Below are 12166 nucleotides of genomic sequence, written 5' to 3'. Positions count from 1 at the left end.
GAAAGCCACTTTCTAGTTATGGGTCCCCTTCCCTGAAGGGGACACATATTGATTTTACTTGAATTGTTTTTTTTGTTTTTGTTTTTTTTTCTTCCCAAAGTTTGTCCGACTCGTTTTTCTATCAAATGTTTGATGGATTTGGCTGAAATTTACACAGATGGTAGATATAGTTATGTAGATGTGCATCCCACTTTGTTTTTGTTGATAACCCCAGTATTTACCCCGCTAGCCCCCTAAAATGAGTATTTTTTCCCGGAAGTTTGTCCGACTCGTTTTTCCATCAAATGTTTGATGTGTTTGGCTGAAATTTACACAGATGGTAGATATAGTTATGTAGATGTGCATCCCACTTTGGTTTTGTTGATAACCCCAGTATTTACCCCGCTCGCCCCCTAAAATGGGTGTTTTTACCCAAAGTTTGTCCGACTCATTTTTCCATCAAATGTTTGATGGATTTGGCTGAAATTTACACAGATGGTAGATATATTCATGTAGATGTGCATCCCACTTTGTTTTTGTTGATAACCCCAGTATTTACCCCGCTAGCCCCCTAAAATGGGTGAGTTTTTAAACAGTGTCAGAATTGGCTGAAATTTGGATTTCTTGTATAGTATGCCATTTATAGGTGTCGATTGTTGTGTTCAACCCTGTAGTCCTACATTTACCCCACAAGCCCCTAAAGTGTAAAACGTATTTGTATGTTACTGGGCACCACAGACGAAAGATTTCTTTGGAGCAATAGTGTTACAAGGGCAACCAGTTGTATGTTGCTCGTTGGTGGGTTGCTTTGTGGTTGTTTTTGCGCCATGGCAGTTAGGGGCTTGTTAACAGCCCTATGACGTCAGAAACAGTAACGGTTGTTGCTCAAAACACCTCTAGTGGTCGTAGTTTGTATTCTACATAGTATTATTATTTAAGCCCAGTGCCAGTCACTGTGTTTTACCTTACAACACCAGTCTTTCTCATGGTTATCTCTTGAATTGCATTATTTTCAACTTTGCATGTGTGGGGACCCATGAGTTTTTGCCTGCAGAAACGACTAAAGTTATAAAAGACGATGGCTAATATGGGACCCAATACAAAATAAGCATAGGAAATATATTTATGTTTTAAAATAGGTTATAGTGTATATGCAAGGGCAATATGTGCTAAGCCACCCTTCTAGTTGAATATTTGACATCATAATCAAGTTATTTGCCACAAAAGGTTGCAGTTTTCAAGGCAAGGTTTGTGGTCATATCAATAGTAAGCTTGTTTATACAGATATTGTCATAGCCACAAACTAACCAAAATATCCACAGTGCCCCAATGCTTCGCCAACGACGTAAGAGCCACACATTACCAGGCAAAGAGCTGTTGGTTGGCCACCCCTGGCGTAGAGTTTTAAAAAATACCGGGGGTGCGACTTTTGATCATCGGCGCCGATACCCATACCAAGTGGAGTATCTGTACCGTATGGGACCAAAAACCAATACATTTTGCGGGCTGTAGCCTGTAGATCAGTTGTGTCCAACATGTGACACGCAAAGCCCTTGAAAATGGCACACAAGCTTTTGAACACTTGGATGAGGTAGTAAACATTAGGATTTGTCACGCAATTAAATTTGTTTCTATTGATTCTTCTTGGCCACTTTTACTAACTTCAGTAAGGCAGTAGTTAAAGTTATACAACCCACTAATAAATTCTTCATTTTTTGACAAAACTTAAGCCCAGTTGCAAATTATTTGTATCTTGTGTCTTAGAAACATAATAAAAGGTTTCTGGAGTATCATGAACAAGTTACTCACATTTGACGACTTTTTTCAAACTATTTAAAAGGTATTATTGGCCAAATATTCGGATTGAGCCCGTCCTGTTATGACATTGAAGACATGGTTTGGAAAAAGTACCAAATGTTGACACGCTAGTATCTTTTAAAACCAAATATGGCATGGTGGTGTGTTCGAGTTGGACACCCCTGCTGTAGATTCTTTCACATTATTTTGCAAATAGTCACTTGACACGATTTATTTGTGTGGTTGGGACGTTCACTGTGCGTCTTATTATAACATATGCACGTACGGATCAGACGATTTGCCGAATCAGCAATTCTAACGGCGGTTCAGTTTTCAAGCAATTTGTCACGGCGGGAAATAAGAGTAAAAGCGATTCACGTTTCAAATATAGCTGGGTCTAAATGCCATGTATATGTTGCAATAAAATGCCCGCCATTTTGAAACAATTGCAATTGTTACGTTTCAACCGATGTCTGTTCGATCGCTGGCATGACTACAAATGCATTTGTGTTCAGTTGGGAACACATGTTAAAACCGAGGTAACTGGAACAAAGATGCGATTATGATGTTATACGATGGTCAAGGCCAGGGGTGCGCAAAAAAAATTTGGCTGTACAAATGACTTAACAAAATTTAATCCTGCTCTACAGAGACAGTTTAAGTTTCCACAAACCAGTGGAGACGATGAAAAGAGATTAATAAATTCTGACGATGCGTTTTGTAGGCAAAGTGCGAGTGAAGGTGGGTTAAGTTTAATATCTTTACGAACAGCCACTGAGGGAATTTGCCGAAAAGTGTTGGGAAATTTTTGCTGGCTTCTCTGGAAATTTGCATTTTTTCTTGCCCTGATCATTATTTTGACAAATCAATTCAAGATTCAATACTTAAGTTATGTAGAAATTAGGCAAAACAGTATTATTGAACAGTAAGGAGTGCATGCTATTGAAAACGGTGTCATACGGTCTATTGGTGTCTATCCAGGGAGAAGTTACTACAGGTCAATGGTACTCATTTTGCGAAACAAAGTTAAAAAACAATTTGTTATGTATACCTTAGTAGCAAATTGCATTTTAATTTAGAGCGTCTGTGATGCAACTGTTAAGGCTTTCTAGTAGAAAATTTGTGTTTAAAACCTGATCTTGCACGACAATATCTAGGTCAAAGCAAGATATTAAATTGAAAGTATTTTTTTTATTTTTTTATGCAATAAAATATGGACAAAACTTTTTTAAAGTTGGGTTAATGCTTTCTAATGATTTGTCCCTGAGAATCTAAAAATAACTGTAACATTTGTTTACCGTAAATCCGCGCAAACGCACGTGTGGGGACCCATTCGTTTTTGTTTGCAAAAACAATCATACATGTAGATCTAATAATGTGTATGGTAAATTGGTAAAATAGAATATAAAATATATAAGATGGAAGTATATTAGAAAGTCACCTTTCTAGTTAACATGTGATCTGATCTGTACAATTTGTTTGCAGATTGCAAGGAATGGATTTCCTTACAAGCCAACCTGCCTTGATTATGATCCAGTACAAAGTTTACTTGCGATTGGGACATTTGAAGGATCAATTCGCATGTAGGTGTTTGTAATATCATGAATGTTTTCACATAATTTTATTTGTTGAATGTTTAATAGCTTTTTTGTTTTAAATTTCTTTTCCTGGAAGTACCCTTTGGTTGCTGTATTGTTTTAAAATTAAGATTAAAAGAAAACAGATTGGCTTTATCCTACTTTCCTTTAAGTTTATGCAAATTATATGTATATATATATACGTACATGTATTTGTGCACTGTTATTTTCTTCTTTTCCACTCACAATCAGTAAAGCAAATGTATATATATTCTTCATTAAACACTTCAATTTCAAAACATGAAATTAAAACAAAAAACTATACTAAAGTGCATGATCCAGGAGTTACATACTATTTTTGTCTGTTCATTGTAAATTATTATGGGTTTAGTCTATATTTTTTTTCCATCTAACGCGGATTTGTTCCCACGTTTTGGTCAAGAAAGAATGATTCAAACTTTTTCAAATTTACATACATTATAGATATTGGTCTAAAGATGGTCCTTGTTTTACCCTACTAGCCCCCTAAAATGGGTCAGTTTTTTAAACAGTCTCGGGATTGGATAAAATTTGGGTAGTATGTGGACTATGCTATTTGTAGGTTTCAATTTATGTGTTTTAGGGATGTGCCCAAACTGCAAATGTTCTGTTTGGTCGAGCACCGAGCATCTCACTTTAATGCTCGGTGCTCGGCCAAGCACGCTCGGCGCATTATGACGTCACAAAAAATCCCCTTTCCACGTTTTAGCTCTACAAGGTCTCTTATGTCAACGGTGGTGTTTTATTTAGCTGTACATGTCCATAAAGCATGTGTTTTTCCACCACCTAATACATTTGAAAAATCATTCGTTTTTGTTCATAGACACCCTTTAGAACACTGCTTACGTATGTTAGCAGGGCATGAATATGCAAATTTAATGCTCGGGTCAGTTTGTGCAACTGCTCGGCCGAGCACCGAGCATTGAAAACAGCGATGCTCGGTACCGAGTACTCGGGTTCTGGTTTGGCTCGGCCCATCCCTAATGTGTTTTACCTTGTAGCCCCAACATTTACTTAACTAGCCCCCTAAAATAAATGAATTTTTAAAAAATGTCCTAATTATATGAAATTTGCAAAGTTTATTAAACATACTAAGTCCTCAAATGTTATGTTTTGCCCTGTAGCACCACAACTTAACCAACTAATCTCTAAAATGTGTAACCCTTTTCATAATGTTTGAATTGAATGAAAATTGCACAGCTTGTAGAATTTGCTATTCTTTTTTTGTTTTACCTTAGTATGCCACTACTTACTCCTTCGTTTCTTTGAAAAAGAACGTTAAATAGGACATACTTCAAACAATACCAGCAATTATTGTCATCGTCTTCGGTGCGAGCGCGCTTTTTCGAAATTACAGCACCCCGCTTTGACATAAAACTGTTATCGAACCTATTGCGTAACCGATTCCTGGGACAGGAATAAACTCTTTGGATTTTTCTTTTGCTCTCCAGTTCGACCTTCAACGTTTCATCAAGAGCCTGCGAAAAAAGATTACGTTCGTAAAAACAGCCCTTCTAGTTATTTCTTGCTGGGTCATTATTTTGTTTAATCTACATCAGGGGCGTGCAACATACGGCCCGCGGGCCACAGTCTGGTCCACCAAGCTATTTAGTGTGGACCCCACCAACACACTGATTAAGATAAAAAATGCAATTTTCTGAGAAATTAGCAAAATTTTCCACTAGTTATTGGTAAATCTCCGAAGTTGCTATACTATAGTCAACAAATATAAGCTAAATCAGCGTTTTTCCAACCGGTGGATATTGCAGCAGCTACAGCAAGTAGCCTACTTCACCGAATGTGACGTAACAATTCCCTTTGCCTAGTAAACAATTATTTTGTTGCGAAAGCCAGTGTTGCGCTGAAACTCTGTATGTTGTAGAAAACAAACTTAATGATGCTTTTGGAAGAACTTCAAATTTAGTGTGCACCTGAAAAAAAGTTATGTGGCCCTCGCTTAAGGCCTGAAATTGGTTATATGGCCCACCGACGAAAAATGTTGCACATCTCTGATCTACATCATTGCAATTTAATCAGAAACATTAGAAAGTATTGAGAATCTTTGAAAATCAGTAAAACATACTTTATACTTTTCTTGATTTTTTAGTTTGGGTAAACTCGGTGTTGAGATGCATTTGACTCACGAACTTCAAGTCCCAGTCATACAGCTTGTTTTCTTAGTAAATGAGGTATGATTAACATTTTTTGTTGTTGTGAGAAATGTTTTTTTTAAATCAAATAAAAGCACTCTAACTGGAACAATTAATTGAGCAATCTCACATACAGCTACATGCACAAAAACTAGATTTAGTTTGTTGTTAATTCTTTTTGTTTATTGTCACAATCAGAAATCTCAAGTTTTGACTTACTTGTGATTGTTTACACACACAATTGACCAGTCAAAATTATGGTTACAATTGAAACACAACCATGGGAAAAAAGTTTTCTGCTCTGTTTGTAAAGTCTTCTAGAATCAAAGCTGCAGCAATATTTACCAGAAAAAACAATCTTTATGATGCGCTGTTCTGCAGAAGTTTCGAATTGATGCAGAACAATAAAGCCGAAGTAAATCAGACAAAGATGGAAAAATGTTATTTCTCAATACAAAATCCTCGCGAGATTTTATGTGCATGTCTTAAGCTATTTATAGAGGACACTTTATCAAATGTATACATAATGTATATTCGGTTACACAGCATCTATCAGAACGCATTTGTCAAAATAAATCCTAGGAAACAAGACAAAGGCCTTTCCAACAAATTAGCACCCTATCTCCCTCCTAAATGGCAATTAAAAAATTGTCAGTAAGACAGTTACAAGACAGTTGTTTGCAAAGCGCTTCATTCAGGACACATTTATTAAAACTAAATTTGCTATTGATGTCAGTAAAGAAAAAAACAAATTCACTTCCATCTTATAATCATAGATAATGAAAAAGCATTTGATATCATAAGATAGCCCCGAAAAATGCTTGGACGTAGTTGAGAGCTGCACATCTGGAACATTTACAACAAAAGCGTTGTATATTTAAATTATTAATTGTGCGTTATGCCATTTACTACATAAAAAAAAACTGTAATGTGATAAATAACAAACATATATATGATGTAGCAAATTGAAAGAAGGTTGACTGTGTTTTATTGCTATGTATAAAAACAATGACATACAATGATTCAACACTTGAGTTACTATAATTTTGGACTTCAAAACTGTGTGTTTGGTTTAATCAAAGTGCAGTTTACAGCAGAAAAAACACAGAATAAAACAAATTTTTATAAAGTAGTTTTTGGATTGGATCAAAACGAAGCACAAGGTCAAATTGATTTGTAAAAACATCCGGCTGCAGAAGAAAATATCAAGCACCCAAGCAGCAATTGTTTCTAACACATTCACTTTTCAAAAAAGAAAGAGTTTCTTGTCTCCTAAATTTGCCTGATTTGAAAGATTGAAAATCCTCAGCTCTTAATGGATGAGATGATGAGTTTATTAGGCGACCACAAGCCATGTTTTCTTTTTGAACATGAGTTTTGACAAACAGAAGGCATCAGAATCATTTTAGCAAAATAAAAGGTCCATAACCTGGGAAGTTTCACCAGGAGTTTTTTGTTGTCTCCAATTTTATTTGTCTCAAAAGTGCCACAGTCAAAGCAACATTTCTTTCTTTAACCTACATAACCCTGAAATTTGAACCATTAGATAGCCACATAGAAACCTTATAAATATTTAAGTATCGAAATGTGCTTGAGCACTCATTTTTTCCGTGCAACTGTCATTGCAACTACCTGCCCATGATAACTTTCAATAACATTTAGAAAAGAGAAGGTAAATTCACATGAATAAATCAACTCAACACAAAAATGAATGTACCTTACATATCATTGAAGTATTTAGTGTCAACAACCTTAAAAAATATTATTTTAGCCTGCCAGATTTCCCCCCTACCAATTCATTTGGAATGTAAAAGGCAAGTTACAAAACTTACTTCTAACAAAAAGACTTTAATTATGATTGTTATGACACAAATATTTAACCTTTAGTGGTTGTTAGCTCTGTTGTTTAAAACTATCCAGTTATACTTTTTTTATAATTGCTATGTGATTATTTATAAGCTGTAAAACTACATTATTGACCAGTTGAGATGATGGTCACACCTGTTTTAGTAGACCGATTAAGTTTGAAATAACAGAAAAAATGGAAAAAAATGAAAGCATTATAATAACAATCATAAGTGCAGAAAACATCACATTAGATCAAAACTACAAACTAATGTACTGTTTCACAGGGAGCTTTGTTATCAGTATGTGCTGATGATTCAATTCACTTATGGAATTTGAGACAAAAACAACCTGCTATTTTGCACTCGCTAAAGTTCAATAAAGAAAGGTAAGTGTCGCCTGAGTAAAGTGCATGCAACTACAACATAAACGTGACTTTCACACAATTAAAATCTAATAAACTTTATTAGCCTTATACTAAAGGACTAAAAACAATGATCCACCTGTTAAGTAATGCACGCTCACAAATGTGCCAAAGTTGGTTAGAAGAATACAGATATTGTGCTGTATTGTTGGGTGACTAATTGTACAACATTGTCTTGTCAACAACGATCAAATACTTCCAACGAACAATTGCTTGTAATGTCATAAACAGTATGACATGAAAAGTTTTTGACTAGACACCTAGGGAATGTTTTATCTTGATACATACTACAAGTAAAAACACATTGCAACCTTTCAACGACTTTTGTCTTTAATTTCCTATTACTATGTATAGATTGACCCACTGTTATATACCTTACCAAAGCAAATGGATTTATGTTGGAACAGAAAAAGGAAACATATATATGTGTGAAGTTGAAAACTTTGCTCTGTCCCGCTATTGCCTAAGCTGGAACAAAGCTATTGACTTGTAGGTTTCTGTGTTTTTTTATGTAGCATTGTCAGTTTTCCTTCTTCATCAAACGAAAATGTGCAAATGCGATTTTAATACAAATGTGTTGCTGTAATTGGCATGTCATGTTTTCATGCCTTAAAGAAACATTTAAACTATGCATGTACTTTAAAACTATTGGGTTAACTTTATACTGTCTGTAAAAATGAGCTGCATTCTGTGTAGATGTCAACGTAGCCATCCAGGATATGTCGTATCTATTGCTGAAAATCCAGTTGATGAAAGTAAAATGGCAGTGGCATACTCTACTGGTCTTCTTGTTGTGTGGGATATAAAAAACTCTGTTACAGAAAGAAGATACAACGCAGATTATGTATGTAAATTAAATGTTTTTATTTTTAGCAGGTGGTGTTGAGTTCCGTTTTAACAAATACGGGCGAATCTGGTTAACTAGATCATCGATTTGACAAGACATTTGATGATTTTAACCAGATTATGCAATATGTAAACAGTACACTGCTTTATCATAAGTGCTCATTTTCACTTACCCAGCTAAAACAAAGTTGCTGTGACGCCCAACTTCTAAAGGAATAAATGCCTTTCTAAATCGGTGATCCACTTGTTAAGTTGTGCAAGGTCCTGAAAGACAAAATTATGCCACACGTCGTCATGTTACCAATTGACTAATTTGCTTTTGACTAATTTGTCCTTTGAAATCTAAAAATAATCATGCCTTAGTAATATTATTACCATTTTACATTTATACATAATTGGAGACGTCCATTTTTAGACATTCTTAAGAAATGCTGTTTGTGGTAAATTGTTGAATAGAAAATATAATGTATCAAGCAACCTGTATCTTGTATGCTCGTAAAGGGAGTTACCAGCATATCTTGGCACAGTGATGGTAAAGAATTTCTTTCATCTCACATCAATGGAACAATTTGCATTTGGAATTTGAGACAAACCACTAAGCCTCGTCAAGTCTTACTTCCTCATGGTAAAGTTGTGGAGTTACTTTTCATATTACGAGTAACATTTCAAAGAGATTTCACACAAAAGTTAGGTTCGTATGTCAATAACCCTGTTTACATGGACGCTTGAAACGGATTCGAATCTGTTTCGTCAATCCACTTCTCTCGTTTTTGCCGCTGAAACGGATTCAATCCGCCCCGACTAGATGGTTTTAATCCGTTTCGTGCTTAATCCCTTCTTGTAAAGGCTCGTTCGCTGTGTTGTCGGGTTAGTTAGAGGGTAAAAATAGGTTATTTGCCAGTTTATTTGCTTTGCATCGGAAAATATTTTGTAGAAATAGACTTAGGGTGTAAATTGCCAATCAGGCGAAATGTGCAACGGGAAAGTATAGTTGGCTTGTTGTCAGGCCCATTGCTGGCAGGTTGACCAACTAGAAAAAATGTTACTTTGCCTATCTGTTCAGCTTCAGTTTATGTACTTAATGTATGGTAGTGACAATCGATGTAGAAACCCCTCTGCAAATTCTCTGGTCAGTATTATATACATAACATATAAATGCCTAACAAATGGTAGTACGACATGTAAATGTACTCTTGTTCCAAAACATGCATCTTTGAAAAAAAATAGTTACAAAAAATATTTTGGAAAAAATAGTTGGTTTACTAAATGTTTTACCTCAATGCTGATTTTGCTATACAGGAAACATGTTTCTGTTAAGTGTAAAATTATTTAAACCCAGTTTTGCAGAAATGCAACAACAGCATTCAAATAAGTGGACATTATTTGATGAAATTAAGAAACTATATTCAGATTGATTTGCAATGCAAGTGAGTATGAACAGTAGTTGCATGTCATAATTATTTCACCACACAACACCACAAAGCATATGTAAATGTGATTTATAAATGTAAAGCCATTCTGCCATAACTGTAACAAAATCTATACAGTGTGACAAAATTGTGTGGCTATTTTGTAATGATACTAAGGCAGCACCCAATAGCATGTACTGTTGGTTTTAACTGCTTTTCACATTCACATGTTATGTTTTATTTTGTAGGACTTAAACCTACATAATAACACTTGGCTGTTTTGTAATGATACTAAGGCACCACCCAATGCTATATACTGTTAAATGTATTAACAATCGCATGTTAAGTTTTATTTTGTGGGACTAACACCTCCATAATAAAATGTGGCTATTTATGGGTCCCCTTCCCTGAAGGGGACACATCTTGGTTTTACTCCAGTTTTTCGTTTTTTTTTTTCTTTCCTGCAGTTTGTCCACCCTCTTTTGCCATGAAATGTTTGATAGAATGTATGAAACTTTCACAGATGGTAGATATAGTTATGTAGATGTGCCATGTGCTCGTTTGTCATGACAACCCCAGTATTTACCCCGCTAGCTCCCAAAATGTAAAATGTTGTTAGTGCGCACCACAAACGTCAGATTTGTGTGGTGTTATAATGCAACCAGACATATGTTAGTAATGTTTGTAGGTTATTTGGTGGATGTTTTTGCAGTTGACGGTGAGAGGGGTGTAAACAGCCTCATGACGTCAGAGGCATTATAGGGCCGTTGCTCAAAACACCTCTAGTGGTTAACATTTTAGACATTGGCTGATTTGGACAAAATTTTACAGGACTGTTCATTGGTTCTTTGTGGTTCTATATTTTATACATTTGGGTGTAAAACCCCATCAGTTACCCCACTAGCCCCCTAAAGTGGATGAATTTTTTGACACTGTGGGAATTGACTGAAATTTCGACTGCTTGTATAATTTGTCATTTATAGGTGCTATTTGTTGTGTTTAACTCTGTAGCCCCAATATTTACCCCTCTAGCCCCTTAACATGGGTGAATTTTTTAAACATTGTTGAAATTGGCTGAAATTCGGATAGCTTGTAAGTATGCCATTTGTAGATGTCAAGTGTTGTGTTAAACCCGCCCCCACATTTATTATAGCAGCCCCTTAAAATAAGTGCATTTTTTTGACAAAGTCAAAACTGAATGAAATTTAAACAGTATATATATAATGCACACTATTTTAGGTCGCCATTTTTTCTGTTTAACCCTGTAGCACCATGATTTACCCCACTGGCCCCTTTAAAACAATTTTCAAAAATTAAATTTGGACAACTTGCCAAATCTGCCATTTATAGGTCTCAATTGTTCTATTTTAAAGAATTATTTACCCCCTTTTCTTTAAAATAGAACATTAAATAAGGACAAAATTTAAACAATGTCTGAATTTTTTAATGGAATTTTATAGTTTGTACTTATAATAGCATGAATATTTAAGTTAATTACTGATCCTTACAACACCAAACTTAGTGATGGTTATCTCTGGAAATGCATTATTTTTAATTTTGCATGTGTGGGGACCCATAAGTTTCTGCCTGCAGAAACAACCAAGGTTATAAAAGAAGGTGGCTAATATGGGACCCAATATAAAATATGTGTAGGGAATATGTTAACGTTTCAAATATGGTATAGTGTATGTGCAATGGCAAAATGTGCTAAGCCACCCTTCTAGTTTGTAATGATACTAAGGCACCACCCATTGCTATGTACTGTGTTCACAATCACATGCTATTTTTTTGTAGGACAAACATTAACACAAGAACATGATACATTTTCGGATTTATTTGGGAACGAAAGTGAACAAGACACAAGCAGAAAGGCAATGGTGGAGTCCATAAAAAGACAAATATGGAAAGATACAGCAACTAAATGAAAAATATCATATCAGTATTCACACAATAGAACACCAAACACACAAAACAATGATAAAATGATGACGGATGTGGTGCCTGTATTTTAATTAGGCACCATGGTGCTGTAAATGTATTCATGTTGTTGTGTCCTTCCGCCTTTTGACCAGTACTCATTGGTGTAGGTTCAGATGTATA

At 35.3% G+C, this 12166-nt stretch overlaps 1 protein-coding gene across 8 annotated transcripts in view; it reads left to right on the top strand.

The window, feature by feature from the left end:
* LOC145232571 (syntaxin-binding protein 5-like) overlaps positions 1 to 12166 on the top strand; it is a 46003-nt gene that overhangs the window by 15059 nt on the left and 18778 nt on the right. For 7 of the 8 annotated variants that reach the window (XM_080097224.1, XM_080097223.1, XM_080097221.1 and 4 more), the window contains 6 exons: positions 3262 to 3359; positions 5500 to 5581; positions 7675 to 7775; positions 8166 to 8300; positions 8508 to 8655; positions 9159 to 9282. In XM_080097224.1, the coding sequence (XP_079953350.1) occupies positions 3262 to 3359; positions 5500 to 5581; positions 7675 to 7775; positions 8166 to 8300; positions 8508 to 8655; positions 9159 to 9282 (688 nt within the window). Of the gene's footprint in view, positions 1 to 1773; positions 2518 to 3261; positions 3360 to 5499; positions 5582 to 7674; positions 7776 to 8165; positions 8301 to 8507; positions 8656 to 9158; positions 9283 to 12166 lie in introns of those variants that run through there. The other variant, XM_080097228.1, reaches the window with a different exon arrangement.

This window comes from Phallusia mammillata, chromosome 6 (genome assembly GCF_965637545.1).
Source record: "Phallusia mammillata chromosome 6, kaPhaMamm4.hap1.1, whole genome shotgun sequence".
Lineage (NCBI taxonomy): Eukaryota > Metazoa > Chordata > Ascidiacea > Phlebobranchia > Ascidiidae > Phallusia > Phallusia mammillata.
Note: the sequence above shows the minus strand (reverse complement) of the source record. Positions and strands in the feature narration are given on the sequence as shown.